This window comes from Grampus griseus (assembly GCF_964374135.1).
Source record: "Grampus griseus genome assembly, chromosome: 11".
NCBI classification, from domain to species: domain Eukaryota; kingdom Metazoa; phylum Chordata; class Mammalia; order Artiodactyla; family Delphinidae; genus Grampus; species Grampus griseus.
The window spans coordinates 64172698-64195885 of record NC_139005.1 but is presented as its reverse complement, the minus strand read 5'-3'; the positions used below and the strand labels follow the sequence as shown (position 1 = coordinate 64195885).

The 23188-nt window shown below is 34.4% G+C and overlaps 1 protein-coding gene across 9 annotated transcripts in view; it reads left to right on the top strand.

The window, feature by feature from the left end:
• Positions 1 to 18911, top strand: part of PPP1R12A (protein phosphatase 1 regulatory subunit 12A) — a 151215-nt gene extending 132304 nt beyond the window's left edge. For 6 of the 9 annotated variants that reach the window (XM_082665353.1, XM_082665355.1, XM_082665352.1 and 3 more), the window contains 7 exons: positions 911 to 927; positions 2188 to 2323; positions 5529 to 5633; positions 10891 to 10938; positions 13910 to 13960; positions 15059 to 15228; positions 16722 to 18911. In XM_082665353.1, the coding sequence (XP_082521479.1) occupies positions 911 to 927; positions 2188 to 2323; positions 5529 to 5633; positions 10891 to 10938; positions 13910 to 13960; positions 15059 to 15193 (492 nt within the window). In that variant the 3' untranslated portion in view covers positions 15194 to 15228; positions 16722 to 18911. The remainder of the gene's footprint in view (positions 1 to 910; positions 928 to 2187; positions 2324 to 5528; positions 5634 to 10890; positions 10939 to 13909; positions 13961 to 15058; positions 15229 to 16721) is intronic. The other 3 variants (XM_082665349.1, XM_082665354.1, XM_082665351.1) reach the window with 1 other exon arrangement.
• The last annotated feature ends 4277 nt before the right edge of the window (positions 18912 to 23188 follow it).

Here is a 23188-nt window from a genome sequence, read left to right as displayed (position 1 = left end):
AAATAGGAAGCAGGTAAGAAATTGGTTTTGCAAAGGAAACTTAAATAGACTTAGGAAGACATTTTTAGTCTGAATGAGACTTCAGACAGTCCCAAAGGAACCCAGTAATTTCACAGTGCATTCAGGGTAAGTATAAATATCTAATTTCAGAAATTTAACAAACCGTTTCTGAATAGTTATTTTATAGAAAATTATAGATTGCGTGTTTCAGTAGAAAGAGAAAGAGCTAAAGATGACCATCCCCAAAAAATTCTTTGACTTCAATAAGACTATTTTATCCTATTAATCATTTCACTATTTAGATAAGAAGAGTTTTGGAACTTCAGTATAGCATACCACTTGCTTAAGAAAATTAATTATAATTTCCTGTCTCCTAATTGCTAAACTTTGAAGGAACGTATAGCTGGATTTCCAGAAAATAAATTTTAAGCAAAATATGTATATACTGTCATACATAAAATACTTTAGGCATTCATTTGTTTGTCTCCGATGGCCTCAAAAACGAAAATGGGAAAGATAATTGCTTTGAGATGTCCCATAATAAACTTGCATTTCTTAATATAAATGTTACTTTTTCCTGCTAAACAGGTTGTAAGTAATGGATATGTCTTAGTCTCTCTTTTTTTTCCTTCTAATTAAAAAAATAATGTATGGTGCCATTTTGTAGAAATTCGCAAAATATGACTATAAATTGGCAAATGTAATTGTATAGTATTAGACAAGTAGAAATATACAGTGACTGTTCTAGAATTTCTTTGTAAGAACAACTACATTAAAGTGTATATAATAAATAGGTGTTAGTTTAATAGTGTGAAAATAGTATTGATGTTAAATTTTCTTGATAAATCAATAAGTTACTTTAATGAAAGCATAAAAATTTAGTTATGCTTATGTTTTTCTCTCTTTATAGACGGATTCCATTTCTAGGTATGTTTTACTTTTTTTTTTTCTTTTCTTTTACTGACCTTTTACTCATTTTTATCCTTTCTAAAAATATATTGCTAGATATTTATAAATTTCTTAAGTTGGTAGAATTATTTTAATAATAAAAAAATCTGTAGATATTTAGATGACCTGATAAGTGTTAATAGCTTTCTTTATCAATGGCTTTACTTCTAGTTCAATAGTTATAGTAAGTCACTAAGAAAGACTTTTTCTCAGATCTTTGCAACAGTGATAACTTTTCTTAGTTTTCCTAACCATCCTAAGTTACTTCAACACTGACCATCTCATTATTCACATCAGAGACTGATGAAACCCACCAGAAATTTATTTCACTAGGTATTCAGAATCTTCTCTCTTATCCCTGCTTCAGATAAAAGAAAACCAATGAAGACACTTTTTAAAAGTGTCATCTAGCTCAAATTGTTCATCTTTTCAGAGAACCTCCACAATATCCTTGAATCTAATTTTTGTTCCTCTTGCCCATAATTGTTAACCAAAGCTTTGTAAAAACTAAGAACAAATTTTTATATACTGATGATTCTATTGAATTGAAGTGTAGAGGCAGTAGCATTTATCAGAAAAAGTAACACAAATTCAGAACTAGATAATAAGAGGATCCTCATTTTCAAATGAGATATGTTCTTCTTGTTTAGGACAAACTGTTCTGTTGTCCCTCGGTATCCCTGAGGGATTGGTTCCAGGATTCCCCCCCCCCCCCCGCCCCGCCCCGGCTTCCGCAGCGGATACCAAAATTCACAGACAATCAAGTCCCTTATATAAAATGGCATAGTACTATCTATCACTTCGGATAGACTAGTTAGTTCATCATCTAAAATGTTACTAATTTTAAAATACAATTGTATGCCACTTAAAAAAAGGAAAAGTGCTACCAGTTAAACTATAATACCCATCAATTGTAAGCCTTGTTCTGATTTTAGAGATGTTAAAATGTGGGGGAAAAAAATGTACAGTTTAAAATTGTTGAAATAATTCATCATGATGTAAAACCAGTTTTGACTTTCAAATACAGAGATTTTGAACTTCCCTTCTCAGTTAAGGGAAATTAGTGTTAAAAATAACTTCCCATTTATTTATTATATATCATGAAAGTTAATTAGATAACCGATGAAGGAGAATATTACCTACTATTTTGGAATATCTAGTTTAATATACTAGGATGCATGTTAATGTAAGTTGTGAAAGCCTATAATAAAGATTTTGACTCAAACTCATCTTTTGAAGATATGAAATCAGTTCTACATCAGCTAGTGATCGGTATGATTCCTTGCTGGGTCGCTCTGGATCATACAGTTACTCAGAAGAAAGAAAACCTTACAGTAGCAGGCTAGAAAAGGATGATTCAACTGACTTTAAAAAGGTACTGGGTTATTTATTTATATTTAATTAAAAATAATCTTTTTGTTGAGATTTTTATGTTTGGATATTACTCCTGGAAACTCATAATTAAATCAGTTTATTGAAATAACTTACTTAAATTTTCAGTTTTTGGTAATTAATGGTAAGTAGAATTTAAAAAGCTATTTGTTTAGGGGAAAACATAGGCAGAACAGTCTATGACATAAATCACAGCAAGATCCTTTTTGACCCACCTCCTAGAGAAATGGAAATAAAAACAAAAATAAACAAATGGGACCTAATGAAACTTAAAAGCTTTTGCACAGCAAAGGAAACCATAAACAAGACCAAAAGACAACCCTCAGAATGGGAGAAAACATTTGCAAATGAAGGAACTGACAAAGGATTAATCTCCAAAATTTACAAGCAGCTCATGCAGCTCAATAAAAAAAACAAACAACCCAATCCAAAAATGGGCAGAAGACCTAACTAGACATTTCTCCAAAGAAGATATACAGACTGCCAACAAACACATGAAAGAATGCTCAACATCATTAATCATTAGAGAAATGCAAATCAAAACTACAATGAGATATCATCTCACACCAGTCAGAATGGCCATCATCAAAATATCTAGAAACAATAAATGCTGGAGAGGGTGTGGAGAAAAGGGAACCCTCTTGCACTGCTGGTGGGAATGTAAATTGATACAGCCACTATGGAGAACAGTATGGAGGTTCCTTAAAAAACTACAAATAGAACTACCATACGACCCAGCAATCCCACTGCTGGGCATATACCCTGAGAAAACCATAATTCATGGTTTCATTCATTCAAGAGTCATGGTTTCATTCATTCAAGAGTCATGGCCCAAAATGTTCATTGCAGCTCTATTTACAATAGCCAGGACATGGAAGCAACCTAAGTGTCCATCATTGGATGAATGGATAAAGAAGATGTGGCACATATATACAATGGAATATTAATCAGCCATAAAAAGAAATGAAATTGAGTTATTTGTAGTGAAGTGGATGGACCTAGAGCCTTTCATACAGAGTGAAGTAAGTCAGAAAGAGAAAAACATACCGTATGCTAACACATATATGGAATCTAAGAAAAAAAAAAAGGTCATAAAGAACCTAGGGGTAAGATGGGAACAAAGACACAGACCTACTAGAGAATGGACTTGAAGATATGGGGAGGGGGAAGGGTAAGCTGTGACAAAGTGAGAGAGTGGCATGGACATATATACACTACCAAACATAAAATAGATAGCTAGTGGGAAGCAGCCGCATAGCACAGGTGATCAGCTCAGTGCTTTGTGACCACCTAGAGGGGTGAGATAGAGAGGGTGGGAGGGAGGGAGACGCAAGAGGGAAGAGATATGGGAACATATGTATATGTATAACTGATTCACTTTGTTATGAAGCAGAAACTAACACACCAGATGTAAAAAAAAAAAAAAAAAAAGCTATTTGTTTATTTGAAGGAAAAGGGAAAGTACCCAGGACTTCCTGCACATTTAAGTCTCTCAGGCCAGTACTGTAATACTGTGGTTGAGCTAAAGGGGGCACTGAGTAGATGTGGGGTAGCGGGGGGAGGGTGTTGTGCGTGCATGTGAAATCTTTTCTTTATTTGTTAATAGGAAGCAGCCAAACAAAGAATATAGCTTTTCCCAGGACACTATAGTATTTCCTAGGTAACCGAAAAACTTGTGAGATAGTTCAAGTGCTGTTAAGGGTTAAGGATGGAACTAATTAAGAAATAAGTCCTGGCAACAAAATAATCTAGAATTCTGAAGATCATGATTCTTCATATTGTAAGCTTTGAATAAACCTAATGAAGTTTGTTGTGGAGGAGGAAGGTGTGTGGTATTTGTACATGTCCCCAGGTATTTGGCAGCTGTTTGAATCACCCACTTTCTTACAAGCCAAATCAACAAGAAAAGGAAGGTAGGGGGTCAGTTTATGTTAGGAATAAGATTCATTCGTTCAGTAAAGAACTGAACACTGAATTGTGCTTAAATTAGTAGTGAAGTTCTGCTCATGGGCAGTGGAGATGGAGATCCTGTCCCTGCTCTTATGAGCATCTTCCAGACAGACCTTATCATATAATGATACAAATCAATGGATAATCTTTAAATTGAAACCATTATCCTGAAATAAAGAAACGGTTTTATAAAATTGTGTAACAAAAGAAAGTGACAGGGCCTAAGGATATATTTCCTAAGGAAATAACACTTCAGCCAAGAACAGAAGGATGATTAGTAGTTAACTGGCAAAAATGGGAGAAAAAAGTGTTCCAGATGGAGAGAAGGGCAAGCACACAAACCAGCCTGGTGGTGGGAGGGTACATGATGTATTGAAGTAATTAAATTTTCAGTATGGCTAGTAGAGCGAAGGGGATGGTGGTGTGAGTTTGCACCTACAGATGTGTAGGCTGGGACCAAACCATCAGTGCCTTACAGGCTGTTTTAAGGATTTCCTTATACTGAGAACATTGGGAAGCCATTCAAGGGTTTTTTAATGTATGGAGGTTAATGGAATGGTTGGCCTATGAAAATTATTAGATTGTCATTTTGAAAATTTAACTCTTGCTGCTTTGTATAAAACAGATTAAAGAGAGGTCAGGAGAACAATTCTAATAATAGAAATATCTAGGTAAGAGATGATTGTAGACATCTATGGTTGTACTAGTAGAGATGAGGAAAAAAGAAGTAGTAGATTCAAGTGCTATGAAAGTGTTCAAGAAATATTTTGCTTTCCTTTTACCTTTAGTAAAAATAATACAAGTATAATGATAAATGCAACTGATACTCCCATCTCAGTATCAGGAATTAAAGAGTGAATGATAGGCAGAAAAGCTCAGAGACCCCAAATAAAAATCATAATGCTCCTGAACTCCAGCTGTGGTCACAGTGTGGTCCCTCTTTATCAGATAACTGAATTTTTTTAATCAAACTGAAAAGTTAGGATTTTTAGTGAAGTAATAAATTTTAAATACCAGAACTAGTTTTTAAAGAGTTTATGTGGGACAAATACACCTGAATAACCAAAAATTTCTGCCTTGAGACCACAAAGCATTAAAATATTTTTAATGCTTTCTTTAATAGTTCGTATGTTACATTAATCTTTCTGTTTTAATATTGTAAAGTAATCAATGGGAAATCTTCTTAAAATAGTAAAAAAGCAGAAAAGTAATTTGTTCTTCTCCCCTAATTTGTATAGCTTTATGAACAAATTCTAGCTGAAAATGAAAAGCTGAAAGCACAACTACATGATACAAATATGGAACTGACAGATCTTAAATTACAATTGGAAAAGGCCACCCAGGTTTGTACCTTTTTCTCTTTGTTACTCTAAAGATAATGGTTGTGATTTATTCTATCTGAAAATTGCATTGAAATGTTCTCTTGTGTTCTAGATATAAGTTTGGTTATTGATAAAAGCTTATTTATTAATAGGACAGAATCAAGATAATACAGTTTACCAATAATTTATTTTCTTCTAAAGTGAATTTAAAATATGAACGTATATAACCTTACGGTAGAAAGTCAAAGTATTTTTAAGCCTTTTAATACCTATGTTGTGGTACATGAAGGATTTTAAATGCTTATTTCCAACATACCAAATGTAGCAAGGCAAAGCATCTATCTATACGGAATCTTCTTAAAGCCATAAAATTTTGTATAATAATTTTTATTCATTATGAATGTTTCCTGTTTAATAAAAAAACCTTTTTAATAATTTGACATAATAATTTGTTTAGTAATTTGACATAATAATTCTGGAAGAAGATAATTTTAGTTATAACTCCTTTTACCTTCCTTCTGTGCAACAACCTAGTAGAGATAATTTTAGACAAGAAAACTAGGATAGCCAAGCAGAACTCACAGCCTTGTACATATGATCTAGGATGTGTATGATCTAAGAATTGTTTCCCAAGCTCTTTTTTCATAAAACACTAGTTCTGGGAGATAGTTCTGGCACATTCCCTCTTCCTTCTCTTGCCCCCCTTCAAAACAAAAAAAAGAAGAGGAAAGAGCTTTGTGATCCAAGAAACTGAGAAATACTATATGTTCTATATCTTGGAGATTTTACAGGGTTTATTTATATGTTAAAGGCTCTAACGAGTCCTGTAATTTTTAAGGAAACAAACTCGTTTAATTTTAACATAAGACTTTCTAGCATAAACACATTTCTACACTAAACTTTTAGAATCCAGTTTGAAAACACTGATCTAAAATGGCGTCCTCAGTTCTGTAAATGAGACTGCATACTTTCTGTGACCATTCTTTTATACTCATCTTTCTCATAATTTTTAAAATTACTTCTCTATGTTGAACTTACACTTATTACCAGATCCTTTTTTGTTGTTAACCACTATTACATTGTGAAGCAATTGTCTATGCACAGTGGAGACTGTGCTAAATTTGCAGGTATCATGCTAACCTTGTGAGGCTATGAAGACTCAGATTCCATCAGGTAATGAGGGTTTACTATGAAGATACACAGTGAAGTACAGAACAAGAACACGTTTCATAGTGAGGTGTCATAAAAACTTGGACTGTCACACAAGTTTAAACTTGCCGTCTTACACTTAGGCTTCATGGTAAACTGGAACGTCGTCATTCTTCAGGTTGCATTAGTAGCTTAGTGAGCCGCTGCAAAATATTATAACCAGTTCCCTGAAAATAGTTTCAGCTCTAGAGATTTGGTCATAATATTTTCTAAATAAAAGCGTCCACTGCTCCCTACTGTAGTGTTCTGTCTTATGGTGATTCAGCTAATCTGTGTTTCCACTGCTTACTGCCATCTCTATGTTTCTCTGCTTTTCTACCTACTCTCTTGTCATCTAATTCTTCCTATTTGTTTCTCATTCAAACTCTAGAAGAGAGGGGAACTGATAGAATTAGCCAGTTATCATCAACGTGAAGCAGTCCTGTTAGTGCCCATGGACCTATTAGTGACCATTTCATAGGACACTGGACAACTATTGCAAGCTTCCTTTGGGTCAGGTACCAATTTCTGATCCCATTGACTGTCACCAGAGAAATAAGTCACTGCATTAAAGAGTATGACAGCTTCTGCCTTAGCAGGCATTCTAAGTATCATGCCCAGTATACTGAATTAATAATAGGAGGGGTAATTAGAGTATGAGATATTGAGTAAATATTCAAAGTTAGTATCTTACACTATGTAAATGTCATTTGAAAAATTTAGGGATATATGTAAAAGTAAAACTGATAGGACATTAAACTTTCTGTTCAATTTTAGAGTTACTTATCCTGAGCATTTAAGTCTACTGTGAATCTTTCCACCTGATGTTTTGGGGTTTTTTTTTTAACATTTCTTTTGTAACTGTTCATGAATATACATAGTAGTGGCAATTTTGATAGTCACGTGGAATTTTTCCAAGGGAACGATCATCCTGTTAGGAATTAATCTTGGGAATTCCCTGGTGGTCCAGTTGTTAGGCCTCCGTGCTTTCACTGCCGTGGGCCCAGATTCAATCCCTGGTTGGGGAACTAAGATCCACTAAGATCGTGCAAAAGGCGCAGCACAGCCAAAAGAATTAAAGTTGAAGTTCAGGTCTGTGTGATAGTATTTAGCCAAGGACTCTAGAATCCTTGAATCCTGCCTTAACCCAGCCACCCTACTCCCTGTACAGTCTCCAAGGGAGGGAAATAGGTTAATTTACCAGAAACCAGTTGATGAATAATGATTTTGTCAAATGTCAATTCACCAGGTTTACCAATTGTTATTTTAACAGCTTTAACTAGAATATTTACCAAAAATATTAACTAAAGTTGGGCTTCCTTGGTGTCGCAGTGGTTAAGAATCCACCTGCCAATGCAGAGGACACAGGTTTGAGCCCTGGTTCGGGAAGATCCCACATGCTGCAGAACAGCGAAGCCCGTGAGCCACAACTACTGAGCCTGCATGCCCACCTAGAGCCCGTGATCCGCAACAAGAGAAGCCACCGCGATGAGAAGCCCACGCACCACAACGAAGAGTAGTCCTTGCTCGCCTCAACTAGAGAAAGCCTGCAAGCAGCACTGAAGACCCAATGCAGCCAAAAATAAAAACAGTAAATAAAATTAATTAATTAATTAAAAATAAAATAAAAACATCAAAAGTATATCAGAATTAGCTGAAAGTCTCATCTTTTTAAAAATTTATTTATTTTTGGCTGTGTTGGATCTTCGTTGCTGCTCACAGGCTTTCTTTAGTTGCGGTGAGTGGGAGCTGCTCTTCGCTGCAGTGCACGGGCTTCTCATCGCGGTGGCTTCTCGTTGCAGAGCGCGGGCTCTAGGTCGTGGGCTTCAGTAGCTGTGGCATGCAGGCTCAGTAGTTGTGGTACATAGGCTTAGTTGCTCCGCAGCATGTGGGATCTTCCCAGACTAGGGCTCGAACCTGTGTCCCCTGCCTTGCAGGTGGATTCTTAACCACTGTACCATCAGGGAAATCCCTGAAAGTCTCATCTTATTTGAAATTCTGAATTTGATTTCTAACAGTAAGCAATGGGAATACATTAACTTCTATTTTTCCAGGAAGAGTAAGCACAAAAAACAAAATCATTTAAAACAGCAGATTAGGAATTCCCTGGCAGTCCAGTGGTTAGGGCTCCATGCTTTCATTGCTGAGGCCATGGGTTCAATTCCTGGTTGGGGAACTAAGATCCTGTAACCTGTGCAGTGTGGGGAAAAAAAAAATTAAAATAAATTAAACAAGTTAGATGGCCATGATTTAGATCTTTATTTATATACTATAACGTTAAAAAAGAAATTGTGCAAAAAAGGGTCAAAAAGTAACTTGGTTTACAAGCCCTGATGATACAAAAATATGAATGTTGAAAGGGTTGACAGAAGAGAAAATTATATAAAGAAATGTTTGGTTTGTTTTGTTTTGTTTATTTATTTTATTTATTTATTTATTTTTGGCTGAGTTGAGTCTTCGTTGCTGCACATGGGCTTTCTCTAGTTGCGGAGGATACTCTTCGTTGTGGTGCACGGGTTTCTCATTGCGTTGGCTTCTCTTGTTGCAGAGCATGGGCTCTAGGTGCACGGGCTTCAGTAGTTGTGGTGCACGGGCTTAGTTGCTCCGCGGCATGTGAGATCTTCCCAGACCAGGGATCGAACCCATGTCCCCTGAATTGGCAGGTGGATTCTTAACCTCTGTGCCACCAGGGAAGTCCCCTAAAGAAATGGTTTTTATTTAATTAATTATTTATTTTTTAATAAATTTATTTATTTATTTGGCTGCTTTGGGTCTTTGTTGCTGTGTGCAGGCTTTCTCTGGTTGTGGCAAGCGGGGGGCTACTCTTCATTGCAGTGCGCGGGCTTCTCATTACGGTGGCTTCTCTTGTTGTGAGCACAGGCTCTAGGCGTGAGGGCTTCAGTAGTTGTGGCACTTGGGCTTAGTTGCTGCACGGTATGTGGTACTTTCCCAGACCAGGGCTTGAACCCGTGTCCCCTGCATTGGCAGGCAGATTCTTAACCACTGTGCCACCAGGGAAGTCCCAAGAAATGTCTTTTAAATCACCAAAGTAAACAGTGAAGTTGTGCTTAATCAGTGATGAACCATATATGTGTATGTAGAGAGAGTTTTTTAAAGTATATTTTGTGGTTAATGATCATAGCAGAGCATTCTTATTAAGTAGTTGTCAAAAACCATGTTTGGTAAATTTTTTAAATTGGTTATTCAGCAGATTGGCTTCTAGGGAATGAGCCTTTTGATGAATTCATTTTCAGCAAATAGACCAGGAATCCCAAGGGAGATGTATGAACAGAGGTCAATGTAAATGAGAACTAAGCACTTGTTTTTTAACTGGTCCTGTGCTCAATACCCATATATGCACAGCTCTCTGGTATTGAGTGCAGCATGTGGCTTAAAACCCCAAGGGCCCTTTTCATTCCCCAGATCTCAGTGTTTATCAACTTTAGTTGATTGTATAGTACAAGAAGCAGAAACAAATGAGACCTGACCTTACCAGAAGAAAAGTTATATGGCTAGGATTTCTTATAAGTGACAGTGGATATGAACCTTCTTACCAATTTTGGAACATGGATGATCGGGGAAAAAAACTCTAGAGAAGGAGTGAGCAAAACTAAGGTAGCTGTGAAAGAGGACCAAAAGGCCAGTTTACTAGTCTGACTGCATGAATACAGTCACACAACCTGGTCCAAAGTACATTTCAGTCAAGGTCGTGGACTCTGAGCACTAAGGTTACCCACTCTTCCTGGTGTAGGAAAAGAGAGAGCTTGAACATCGGAGGGAAAACTAGGATATTTTTGGCTTTGCTCCATAGTACTCACCCATCCTTACTCTCAGCTCAGCTGTAAAGACCCGAGGAAAACCAATACATAAACGATGAGAACTGTGGAGACCATTGTATTCCTAAGCATTCCTCTAACTCTTTATTATTTCAGTAGAAATCCTGTTTTCTCTGTTCTTTGCTTACACCTGTGTATTACTCCTGAATAGTGTGATTTCTTTGAATACCAGTAGAGGAGAGTTACTGTGGTCCTCTCCCTTTCCCCATCTTTATTGCAGTTACATCTCTTCTATATTTCTTACTTCCTTGCAGAGACAAGAAAGATTTGCTGATAGGTCACTACTGGAAATGGAAAAAAGGGTAAGTGTCCATCTTACTGAATAAGTAATCAATTTCCCCCTTTGTTTTTTATATAAGCAATGGTAGGTTTTTTGGTTTTCTTTAGTTTTGTTTTTATAGATGGTAGTTTTAATTAGTTTAAATTAATATTCAATAATTTGATTATGAATGTTTTCTAGCTTATCTTCTTTATAGAGTCTTATGGGGTGAAATTACCTTGTTAAATTTAATTTACCATGTTATTCTTTTAATGTACAAAAAAAATCTTGCCTTAATTATGAAATATACACATTGTGATAGTGAATCTGATATTTTTAAAATGCCATTTATCTCTCTTTGATTTTCTGTGGTGATATACTTAAAACACTTTAATCATCTATACATTCAGTTTAATTCTTTACAAAATTAAAATACTTCCATTCTTAAAGTTTTTAAAGATCTGGGGACCAAATTTTCAAATTCTTTTTAAAGTTAATTTAACAATATTTTATTTAATTTTGAGTTTAAATATTTAACTTAAGTAGGCTCTTCTAAAACAAACAAAAAAAAGATTACAAGAAAATCCTTTTACCATTTTATGTCTTTCTGCAATTTTTTATCTGGCCGTGATATATTCACTTGTATTTTTCTCCTTTTATTATTATTATTGCCCAGGGATTTGGCAGTGGGCATAAGAAAAACTCCACAAGTTTAGTCTGAGCAGTTGAAGATCTATAAATGATCAAAAGTTAATGGAAAAATTAACTCAAAGAGTACCTGTAGTACAGCTGAGCAGTGGCTAGATTTTCAAGGTTTCAGCCAGAGAAGAAATTACATACTGTGGAGCTCTGATCTCTAGATCGAAGAATAAATAGTCAAGAGCACTTGATATGAGAATATTTTCTTCCATTCCATTTTAAAAATTTATCTTGTTGACCCCAAAAAAGGAGAGAAATGATAAAAATACCAAATATATAAACATAACAGTTAATGTCTATGTCATTTACTAAATTGTAACGTATAATAACTCCTAGTTTTATTATGATTTCATGAGGTTTTAAAAATCGTTGTTCTGGGCCATTTAAAAAACTATTGATCTGACTTATAATTGCTAAAAATTTGGAATCACTTATTTTATTAAATTTAATGTTGATTATTATACCACAGTATAACTTACTGAATTTTACATCCAAGATATGTGAAACAGTAAAGAAATGTTTTCAGTTCTCTTTTATCCATACTAATAGTTGAGATGAAAGACATAGATAACCATATACTTAATCAAAATATTATTTATTTTTGAGATAGTCACATTTTTAAGAATATTTTATTTTTGTGAAAGTAATGTATTTATTACAAAAATTTTAACAAAAGATGAAAATAAAATCTCCCTATCATGTAGAGATAAGTGACAGTTTAATGTTTATCTTTTTTTTTCATCTAGGCTTATACACCTACAATATATACATGTTCATATTCTGACATTCTCACCTGACCTCCTCTTTCTGCCTGTCAAATGCAGATAAATTATGAAGTAGCTAATCTACTTTCAGTTTAACAGACATTGGTAATCCTAGTATTAATAATAACTGCCAACTTTTATTCAGCACTCTTTTACATACCAGGCAGGCACTGAATTAAGCACTTTATATGCATTTTTTTTCTCTTAACCATATTTTTAAATGGTAATAAGTTTATTTGTTAAATATAAGAAATTTCCTGCAACTTTACAGTTGTCAGTTTGGCAGTGAGGCAGTTCAGTATAGTGCTCTTGTCTTGCTTTACCACTACATAGTTAAAATCTTGAAGGCACATAATAAAATTGAGAATGATGGGGTTGTTACCTGTCAGTTGGAGGAAATAATGCTGTTGCTGATATTTCACAAAGTTATGAGGATCAAATATAATATTATATGTCCTAATATTTTGAGAAGTGCAGTGGTTTTATGAATGTGTCATGGATGTATTGTTAAATAGGAGAAAGGTCTGTTTATCAAAAGTAACATTTTTGTCTGTGTAATAATGTTTAAACATGCTAATAGTAGAATAACACAGTACTTATAAGACTATGGGTAGGAATTCATCTATTTTTTAAAATCACATACTCTAAAAACGTTAACATTTACAGTAAATGTACTGCTTTACTAAATATCAACATTAATTATTAATCTGGGAAAGAATGTCTTAGAAATAGTTTCAGTGTGATTAAACTAAATTTAAATGGTTTGTATCTGAAAGGTGACCGGCAAGAGTCAGTATCTTCTGGGCGGTATGACCTAACCAAAGTTTTAAGCACATTAATTACTGCTGCTTGCTTTTTGCATAACACCTTAGAATGCTTATTATTTAAGGGAGAATAAAACTGTACACTGCAGTAATATACTGTATGTTGCCTTTGCCTATCACTCTTTGAAACAAGGTAGTTTAAAATAAATGCTACAGTTGCTTCTTCATTAGATTCACTGCATTAATGCTATGTAGAGTATCAAACTAAATACAAAGCTATAAAGTCAATTGGACAAATAATGACTAGTTAACATTGTGGGTGGAGGAGATGAACATTTCTTAGATCCTTTTGAAATTTAAAGTACAGATATTTTAGGCACGTTTGCTTCTTGCTTTTCTGCTTTTTATCACTATAGAGTAATTGCATCTTTGTGTGAGTTTCTTTTTTTGTTTCTTTTCTATTCAATCCTCAGTCTTGAGTATTGGTTTACTCTATCCCTAACCTAAGTTTTATGTGAACTAAAAACAGTTTAAACGTGTTATGTAGCATCTTACCAGAAAGTCAAAGCTTTAAAGAAAGAGCTTACAGGAAGTAACAAAATAATGATCCTTATATTTATTTCTCTCAAATTTTGGAAGGCTCTTTACACATCACTGGCATCGCATCTTTTTCTACACTGCTCCTGATTTAATTTTTTATTCTAAAGTGTCACTATTTCACAATTTAGAAGAAAATTTAAGAATATAATACTTATATCATTAACATTAGTACCTTAAATTCACCTAGGAACGAAGAGCTCTAGAAAGAAGAATATCTGAAATGGAAGAAGAGCTCAAAGTAAGTAAATCATGCTGCAGTATAAACTCAAATTTTACAGTACCATTACAGATACTATGTTTACATTAATTGTTCTTAAAGCTGCTTATACAGTTTGTGAGTTATCTATATCTTGTGCTTTTCTTTCTTCCTAAATCCAGGTTTTAGGTGAGCTAGAAAAGTATTTAAAACCCAAATCTTTTTGTTAATCAGTTTTCATGGCACTTTTGATGTTCAGGTATAGAATAAATTGGACAATAATGACTATAAGGTTTGGGATTTATCATTTATTTGTTGCAGTTTAAATACTCTGTTCCTTGGAGAATAACTGGTGAGGAGGGATCACTATAGAAATGTTCTCTTTTGAAAATAAAGGACATTAGGGGCTTCCCTGGTGGCGCAGTGGTTGAGAGTCTGCCTGCTGATGCAGGGGACACAGGTTCGTGCCCCGGTCCGGGAAGATCCCATATGCCGCAGAGCGGCTAGGCCCGTGAGCCTGCGCTGATGAGCCTGCGCTTCTGGAGCCTGTGCTCCGCAACGGGAGAGGCCACAACAGTGAGAGGCTCACGTACCGCGAAAAAAAATAATAATAATAAAATAATAAATAAATAAAAATAAAGGACATTAGAGTAGTGGACAGTCAGAGGTACAGTTTATCAAACTCTGCATCACCTGTGAAAATAAGTTCATTTTGAATATTGGAAGGTACATTCTTCTCAGGAAAAAAAAAGAATGACATAGTTAATTGATTACCTCTTATTACATTGTCTTGCATAAAATATCTATCACATTATGAATTAATGGACTAATGCATAGGAAATTATGCCCATAGAATTAGAATTTCAAGGTTTAAATGTTTTTCTATTGAATTATTTAGTTTCTTATTAAAACATTATTGAATGGCTTTGGAGAAAATGTTTTCGGATTTTGTTTGCCTGTGTATTTTGTTTGATAAGGAATTTTAGAACTACACTGTTTACTTTTGCAAATTTCATGGAATATTCTTTTAAGACTCTTAATTTTTTTCTTCTTACATTTGTTATCTGTGATTCTTTATGTTTTCATTGTACTCTTTTCCACTTTCTTATTTTCTATTTCTTTATGTTCTGATTCCTGCAGAATCTGCACCAAATAAAGCAAATTCAAACTCTGAGAGAATTAAATGAGCGACTGATGACTGAGAATAGGGCCTTGACAAGAGTGGTAGCCAAGCGCTCAGGGTTCTGTAGGCAACTGCAGTCTGTGAATCTATAATTTATAGTTTCATCATTTCTTCTTAGTAGAGCCAGGCAGGTGTTTTTGTATTAGTAAGCGTGTCTTGAGCTCACTTTTACAAATTAATGCCATTGTGTCTGGAGCTTATCATATAACTGTTTAATTATGCATGGCTTCTCAGAATGTTAGAAAGTGTCACTAATTGTGTATTGTGACTGATAAACTGCAGTAAACTGAGGGAATGATCGAGGCATTTAGATAAAAGACTTGTCTGCACTTTTGCAAAGCTAATGCACATTTTGGCTCTACGAATATTTTAGCACTTAAAAATATGGCTGTTTAAAACTCTTTACTAGAAAGAAAATGGAACATGTATTTTACACATAATTAATATATGTTGAAGCCGAAGATTAAACATGAATTATCCGCTTTTCAAAATAATGTCATTTTCAGTCAGAACCATCTTCGTTAATATCCACGTAGTTCTCTATTAACAGCGGTATCCTAATAAACTTATTAGTTATCCTAATAAACTTCAGATTACTGTATTTTATATCCCTGCATTCTGAGCACAGGTAAGAATTGATTGGTTCCACATAATATTAAACTCTTCATAAAGATTTTGCTTAAGGTAATTTTGCAAGTAGTTTTACTTTTATCTAATTTGATAACCTAGTACATTTTGAAAGCTGAGGAAAGAGACCTAAATATCTTGGAAAGTATATTTTAATGTCTAAAATATAAGCTATTCCATTTCCAAGCAAATCTGGCAGAGCACATGTGATTTAAATCATTCTTAGTAGAAAATCCAATTAACTTATAATAATTCCACCCCCTCCTTCAGTTTGTCTGTAAAACAAAAAATAGTTTTGTTTTCAGGATGTAAGGGTGTGTTTTTCTATTTACTCCAAATACTACTTATATTTTTCTATGCTTGAATATTTTTATAAATTCAGACTTACTACTTTGGCTTATAAATTATTTTATACTATTCTAATGATAGTAATAATTGCTTTGTTACCATTTAATTGAGCACTTATCTTGGATCAGACATTGTACTAGGCACTTAAACTTAGTACACGGTAAATCATTTAAGGAATTTTAATAATTTAGAACAAGTCTAATTCCCTCAAAACTTCCCTAAATAAGCTGGTTTTCTTGTGGAATAACAGTATGGTTTGAGGTCTGACATAAATAAAGCAAAAGGCCTTAATTTAGGCTGACAGGAACTCTTAAAGGAATTCCCTTTAAGAGCCTATCCTAACAAAAATAGGCTTCCTTTCCTTGGCTGCTCTAATATGGTGTGCTCGTGACTCATAATGTCAAGTGATTTAGTACATTTCAATTGATAACTTTGGGAGAATAAACCTTTCATTTCATCATTTATTAAACTAATTAGCTTCACAAATGGGGGGGGTTCTTCCTGATACATGTTTTAGTCACTAGAAATATATATAACTGACAAAGCTTGTTCATGTGTCTTGTGGTAAAAATATAACATTTATTAAGAATCATATTTTATCTTTTTATTGAATTAAAACTTTCTCTTCTGTTTTTCCTCTCATAGATGTTACCAGACCTAAAAGCAGACAACCAGAGGCTAAAGGATGAAAATGGGGCCTTGATCAGAGTTATAAGCAAACTTTCCAAATAAAAAAAGAAAAAGCAGCAAGTAATTGGAATTGCACATATTAGTAACCCAGTGGACCATAATTGACAGTCACTGGAAGCCTGGGAAGAATCCTTGGAGACTGTCATTTTTGGATATCCTGCCAAATGCCCTCTTATCTAGGAGTTTTGTTTTGTTTAATTTTCTGGTGTTTTTCTTTTTTTTTTTTTTTTTTTTTCCTTGTATCAAGACCATTGTTTCATGTTAATGCAGCTGCTGAGAAGATTTTTTTTTTATGACTGAGAAAACTTGTTTACAGCTCCAGCATATAAGGAAAGTGTTCAAGGCCAGATATGCCTCAGATATTTAACCAGTAAGCCTTAGTTGTACATAAATACTTTTGTGTCAACAAAAACTCAGCTCTCACAGAAGACAGTTATTCAGCATTTTTTGATGTGCCACAGTTCCCAGTTTTTCGATATTTAATTTTTTTTTTTTTTTTTGCTTTTCATCTGAGTTTGGGTTTGTATTTTTTCCTTCTAACTCTTCATGTGGCAGACCCTTCTCCTGTCTCACAGCTTTCTCATTTACAGAAAAGAACACTTGCTCTTCTGAGATCATTGTCATATATTAGGCTAATGCTGTGTTGTCCCCCACCTGGAACTGAATTGCTTGGTGGAACATTTGCTTTCACTGTTTGTGCAATATGCATTTATTCCTTATATGAATGCTTTAAAGTCAGTTGAGATTAGATTCTTTTAAGTCCTGTTTTCTGCCTTCATTGGTCACTTTTGTTTTGTTTTTTATTATTGTAGTATAAGATGTTAGATTCTTTAATCTTCACATTCATTTTAGCAGGTACTGAGTGATGCTGTATATATAAATAAGTGTATTGTTTTGATTTTTAGACCACCACATGGCATGCTTGACTGTTTTCTTATTTCAAATGTCTGTTAATGCAAAGTAGGCTACTCCATAATAGTGTTAAAAACAAAATTTGCTAACAATGTGATATAAAGACTTTTAAAATAACACGTTTATGTGGAGCCCTATCTTTACAAAAGTTTTCTACTGTAAAATGCTTTTACTTTTATTTGCAGTTTTCATTTGATAGTATTCAACCATAATTAAAGTTCCATAAGGTAATTACTTCACATTTCACATACCTATATTTATCTGAGTGCTGTCTATAACTGTTGTGCTAGCCAAAGTAATGCTATGAAATCATTTGCAGACTTAACGTGAGTTCGTGTTAAATGCACTGTTATTGCCATGTGAAGAGGCATTGACTTTGATACCACCATCATGTTCAGACCATTTTATACATTTCAGTGGCCTTTTTTTAAAAAAAAGCAAAACCAAGTACATATGAAGATGGCTTTTATTTGGACAAATAGCTTTTATATTTTCATTAAACCATGCAAAAAATACTCTATCTTTCTGGCACATAACTGTCTCCTTAACCACTGAACAGTTCAGCCATTTGAATAAATTGTACATTGTAAAGCTTATAGTAGCTAATTGTATTATTGATTGTATTGTATACTATATTAAATGTGAATTTGTACCCCCTTCATTTTAAAAGGTCATTGTGTTCTACTGCCTATTTTAGATTACTTTGGGGTTGGGAAAAGGTGTTTTGGTAAGCAGGATTTTAAGTCCTCTCTTTCTTGATTGGTTTTATGAAGATATAAGGTTATGCTCTTACTACCAAGCTCAGGATTCTTGATTTTTAAAGGTACAAGGATAGTTGTGGGAATTTTATTTTTGGTTATATTTGAACTGTATGAATGGTTGGTCTGAATATAAAGAATTTCCATGGTCTTATGTGGACGTAAAATATACAGATAATTGGTCAGTTTGAGTGACTGCAACATGTTCTGGTTGCACAACAGTTAGGCATGCTAAGGATTATATTTGTGAAGTTTGGATGCCTGTGAAGAATGATTAAATACATGTTTCTAATATTTTAGTGTTTTGTATTTAGGTTATTTATTCTTTGTATCTAAAACTGAACAGCTACTGTGCTATATTGATTTTATTGGTAGTATTGAGCAGACCTTGTTTCTGCATGAAACTAGTTGCAAAACCCACTATTTTGGAAATAAAAATGTATTTTGACATATACAAATAAAATGAATAAAACTATTTTAAATGTGTGAACTTTTACTGAAGATGTTTAAAACTTTGTTCTGAGATATTTAAATTCTGCATGGGTATTTTTTCACTAATTGCTTTACTTGGATTCCAATTGGAATAATTTTTGAAATTGTAATATTGTGATAATTTGCACAACATTGTACATGCACATCTGTAAATGCAATCTTAATTGCCATATTTATGCAATCTGTGTATCAATTTGGACAAATGTTTATATATTTTACATAAAGCTGTCTGTGTGCAGAATCTGAGAACTAGTTTTTTTATGATAATAAGTGGGTAAAAAATAATGATAAAAGTGAGTTTCAAGATAGTAGCTTTGTAGCAAAAGATTTCATTTACCTAAGTATTTTGTGGCTTCCAAATTAAACCTATGCTTTTTTGTAGTTGCAAACATAGGCTTGGGAATACGTATACGGATAATATTCCATTGAATAGTAAAATAGTAAAATAGTAGATCATTCTCCAACCTAGATTTGTCCAAGTTTCAACCCCCATCTACTACACATCTGTAAGTAGATAAGAGGCATTTCTGATTTGGGAACTTCGGTAAAAGACTTGTAGTAAGCCTGTGTCTCTTGTTTCTACTTCCAGTACTTTCCCTGTGCATGCTCACAGAATGATAGATATTACTGTTCTTTGTCCTCCATACAGAAAATTTCACATGCAAATACTTCAAACCAAATGCAAAGATAGAATTATCTAGGAGAGTATTCATACGGATTATGAATTATAATCCATAATGGATTAGTAGATATTCACTAATCCATTAGGCTATTTTATTCTTTTGCTTAAAGGTTTATTACCACTTAGTCTTTCCTGGCTAATCTGAAACAGTCATGACTCCCAGTGTCAGCACTCACTGAGTGTTTTTGTAAGAAGAAAATATCCAGAGGTCAAATTGTCTCCAAACTAGGGCAATGTATTTCCCGTAGGAAATAACAGCCTTGTAGGTTGTCCTTCACTTTGTCATTATAAGCAGAAAACAGAGCAAACTCTGTTAACAGTTATTAACAATCCATTAGCCATATCTTGCTAGAGAAAACCTTTGGTTGAAAAGATGAAAGCTGACTGATAAGCAGTCTCTTCTGTGATGTTCCATGTTTTACGCTGTGTGTGGTCTCTGTGTGTCTGAATTTGCATGTTCCACAGGGGTAATGTACATATGAGAACCATTGTCCAAAAAGGACTGGGTGTAGAATGAAGTATTTATTTTCCTATTATATATCTCTAAATAGCTAAATACATTTCTTTCTTTCTTTCTTTCTTTCTTTTTTTTTTTTTTTGGCTACATCAGGTCTTAGTTGTAGCACGTGGGGTCTTCGTTGAGGCATGCGAGATCTTTTTGTTGTGGCTTGGGCTCTTCGTTGTGGTGCGTAGGTTTCTCTCTAGTTGTGGTGTGTGAGTTTTCTCTCTCTAGTTGTGGGGCACAGGCTCCAGGGCATGTGGGCTCTGTAGTTTGCAGCATGCGGGCTCAATAGTTGTGGTACACGGGCTTAGTTGCCCTGCAGCATGTGGGATCTAAGTTCCCCGACCAGGGATCCAACCCACGTCCCCTGCATTGGAAGGTGGATTCTTTACCACTGGACCACCAGGGAAGTCCCTAAATACATTTCTTGGCTTTCCTTTTAGAAAGGTTCTCTGGGGCTGTGTGCTATGAAACAACAGAGTGCTTTCTTAGGTAAGTGACATAGTGTCATATTGCTGTTCCAAACCCCCAAAATGAGCAGATTACAACGTAATAAATTTAAAAACACAGGAGTCAGAAATTTTAAATTCTATAATGTGACATAAATAATTCTATCTTATTACTATAATTTGAAATTTTACTACAAGTTTTCTAAAGTGTATTAGAAGTAAGCATTTTTGAGCCTGGCTGTCACAGCTTGTCACTGCTTAAATTCCAATAAACAGGTCACAAAAATTAACTATATTTTAATTTTAAAAGGCTGAAGAGAAAAAACGGAGGAAATGTGTAAAGAAATGAGCAATATTAGTAGATTTTGTCCTGAATAATATTCAGCTTGTAGGGCCTGTACTTTGTCTTACAGGTCTGTGACAATGAGAGTGGGAAAGAGAAGGATTTACCTTCTCTCCCCTTCCCCACGCTCAATTATTCTTACAGGTTTGTTCTGATACAAGTCTTTTTCAATAGGATACCTCATTTGATTCTTACAACAGGCTGGGTGAATAAAGGTGAGAAATTTCAGGTGAGAAAGCTGAGATGTACATATTATTAACTGGGTCAACATCCCAAGCCTAGTACAAAGCAGAGCTCTTACTCAAACTTAGTGGTGGTTGCCATTGTTTTTTCCCCAGATCCTAATCTAGGACTTTTCCCCCTGTATCACTTAGTTTCATCGTTTTACACTTTGAGGATGGCGTTTCTTGGTTTTTTTTCTTCCACATTCTTTCTCTAATCCCACATCCCTGCCCCCACACCCACTAATTTTTCCTCTCCTTAGGACTTATTATTAACTAAACCCTTTGCCCTGTAATGGGATTTTTTAAAAGATTAATGCTTTTAATGCTCAAGCGTCTAGTTGATTTCCTGGTGCAAATTCTAACTATGCCCAGTAGACCATAAATTTGTAAAAGATTTTCATATACCCACATGCAAAAGAAACTTTGCATCCTTCAAAAATAGATTTTTTTAATTGGTGATGGGAGCTCAATTCCCAAGAATCTTTCTTATTCCCAAGTAAGAGAGGCAACATTGATAGTGCTGTGGTTTTAGCAGCAAATTTTTCTCCCCCACTGAAAATGTGTGGAATACCAATATATAAAACAGATAAAATTTGTATTCATATTAACTCACAGATATGACCCCAACCCAAAAGAAAGTGCAGTTGGCCCTCTGCATCCACAGATACAGAGGGCCAACGGTACTATGCCAGTTTGTTTAAGGGACTTGAGTAGCCACAGATTTTGGTATCCATGGCAGTCCTGGAATCAGTCCCCCACAGATACTGAAGGATGCCTGTACTCAAAACATAAAATAGTCTGTATAAGATATGTGTGACAACAGCATGACTCTCACTTGTTACTATATAATTCTTAGGATCAGAGCATTACTGAGCAGATGCATCTTAACTTCAGTTGCTTTCACAATAACCATGCTAAACATGTGCTCTAGCAGTATACTCTAGTGTGAGTATGTTCTGACCTAAAGAAAATCAAGACCAAGTACAGGACATAAAAAGCTCCACACAAAAATGAGATAACTTGACAATATAACTTAGTGTGTATGTGCTCTCCAGTGTATTACAATTTGACATGTATGTGAGTGTATTTATAAATTTGAGGAAAGCATTTTAGCAAACAATTTGAATCAAAATTTTGTGGGATCCATAGTATATCTTTTCAAAACCTATGGGGTACTGATTTTTTAAACACTTGACAGGGTGGAAGGAGCTTTGGATTCAGTCAGATGTAGATGTAAATCTCACCTACACTACTTTATAATTGTGTGATGCTGGTCAAATCATTTATCCGTTCAGACTCAGTTTTTTCAAGTAAATGACATGTCTATGTAAAGTGCCTTGAACAGTTCTTGAGCTTAGTGGATTGATGCCCAACAAATGTAATTATTATATTATTACTTTGAAGAAATTACATTAATAATTTGTGACTTTTAAAAGTACTAATTTACTTTAGAATGTAATTTACTTTTTCTGGGATCATTTGATAAATGTTTATAACGTATTTCCAAAGAATCTTTTAATGTGTAAAAATTTTTAATAGGATTGTTTCTTCTTAGAATATATTAAAGCAAAATTTTAGAATAATGTACCCAATTAACCATAAACACCTATTTTTTTTACTCTGGGGTCAGTAAGGGAGAAAGAAATGAGGTGGATTTCAGAGGACCTCCTTCAACCATTGGAAAGAAGGAAAAAGTACACCTCTGTAACCATGCCACATCTATCCTAACAGATTCCAGGAACACTGACTCTCTACTCGTGTGCATCTAATCCATCTGTGGACCCCAGTTACTGTTACCAAAAGTGGGGGGATGTGTCAAGAAGTGTATAGGTGTGCCATACAAAATGCAATTGCCACAGAAGAGGCAGCTGGTAAGTATGGGCTAGTAAGTGTTTTAGTAAATACTTAATGATAGTCGCTATCCCATATTTCTTGTTTTCATTAAAATTCATAGTTGTTGGAATGTCAGGATTATCCCTAATTTTGGATGTTTTTGAGTTTACATACTTCCCAGAAAATATCCTGAGGTCATCCGGGCCATTTATCAGCCTACAGATCAA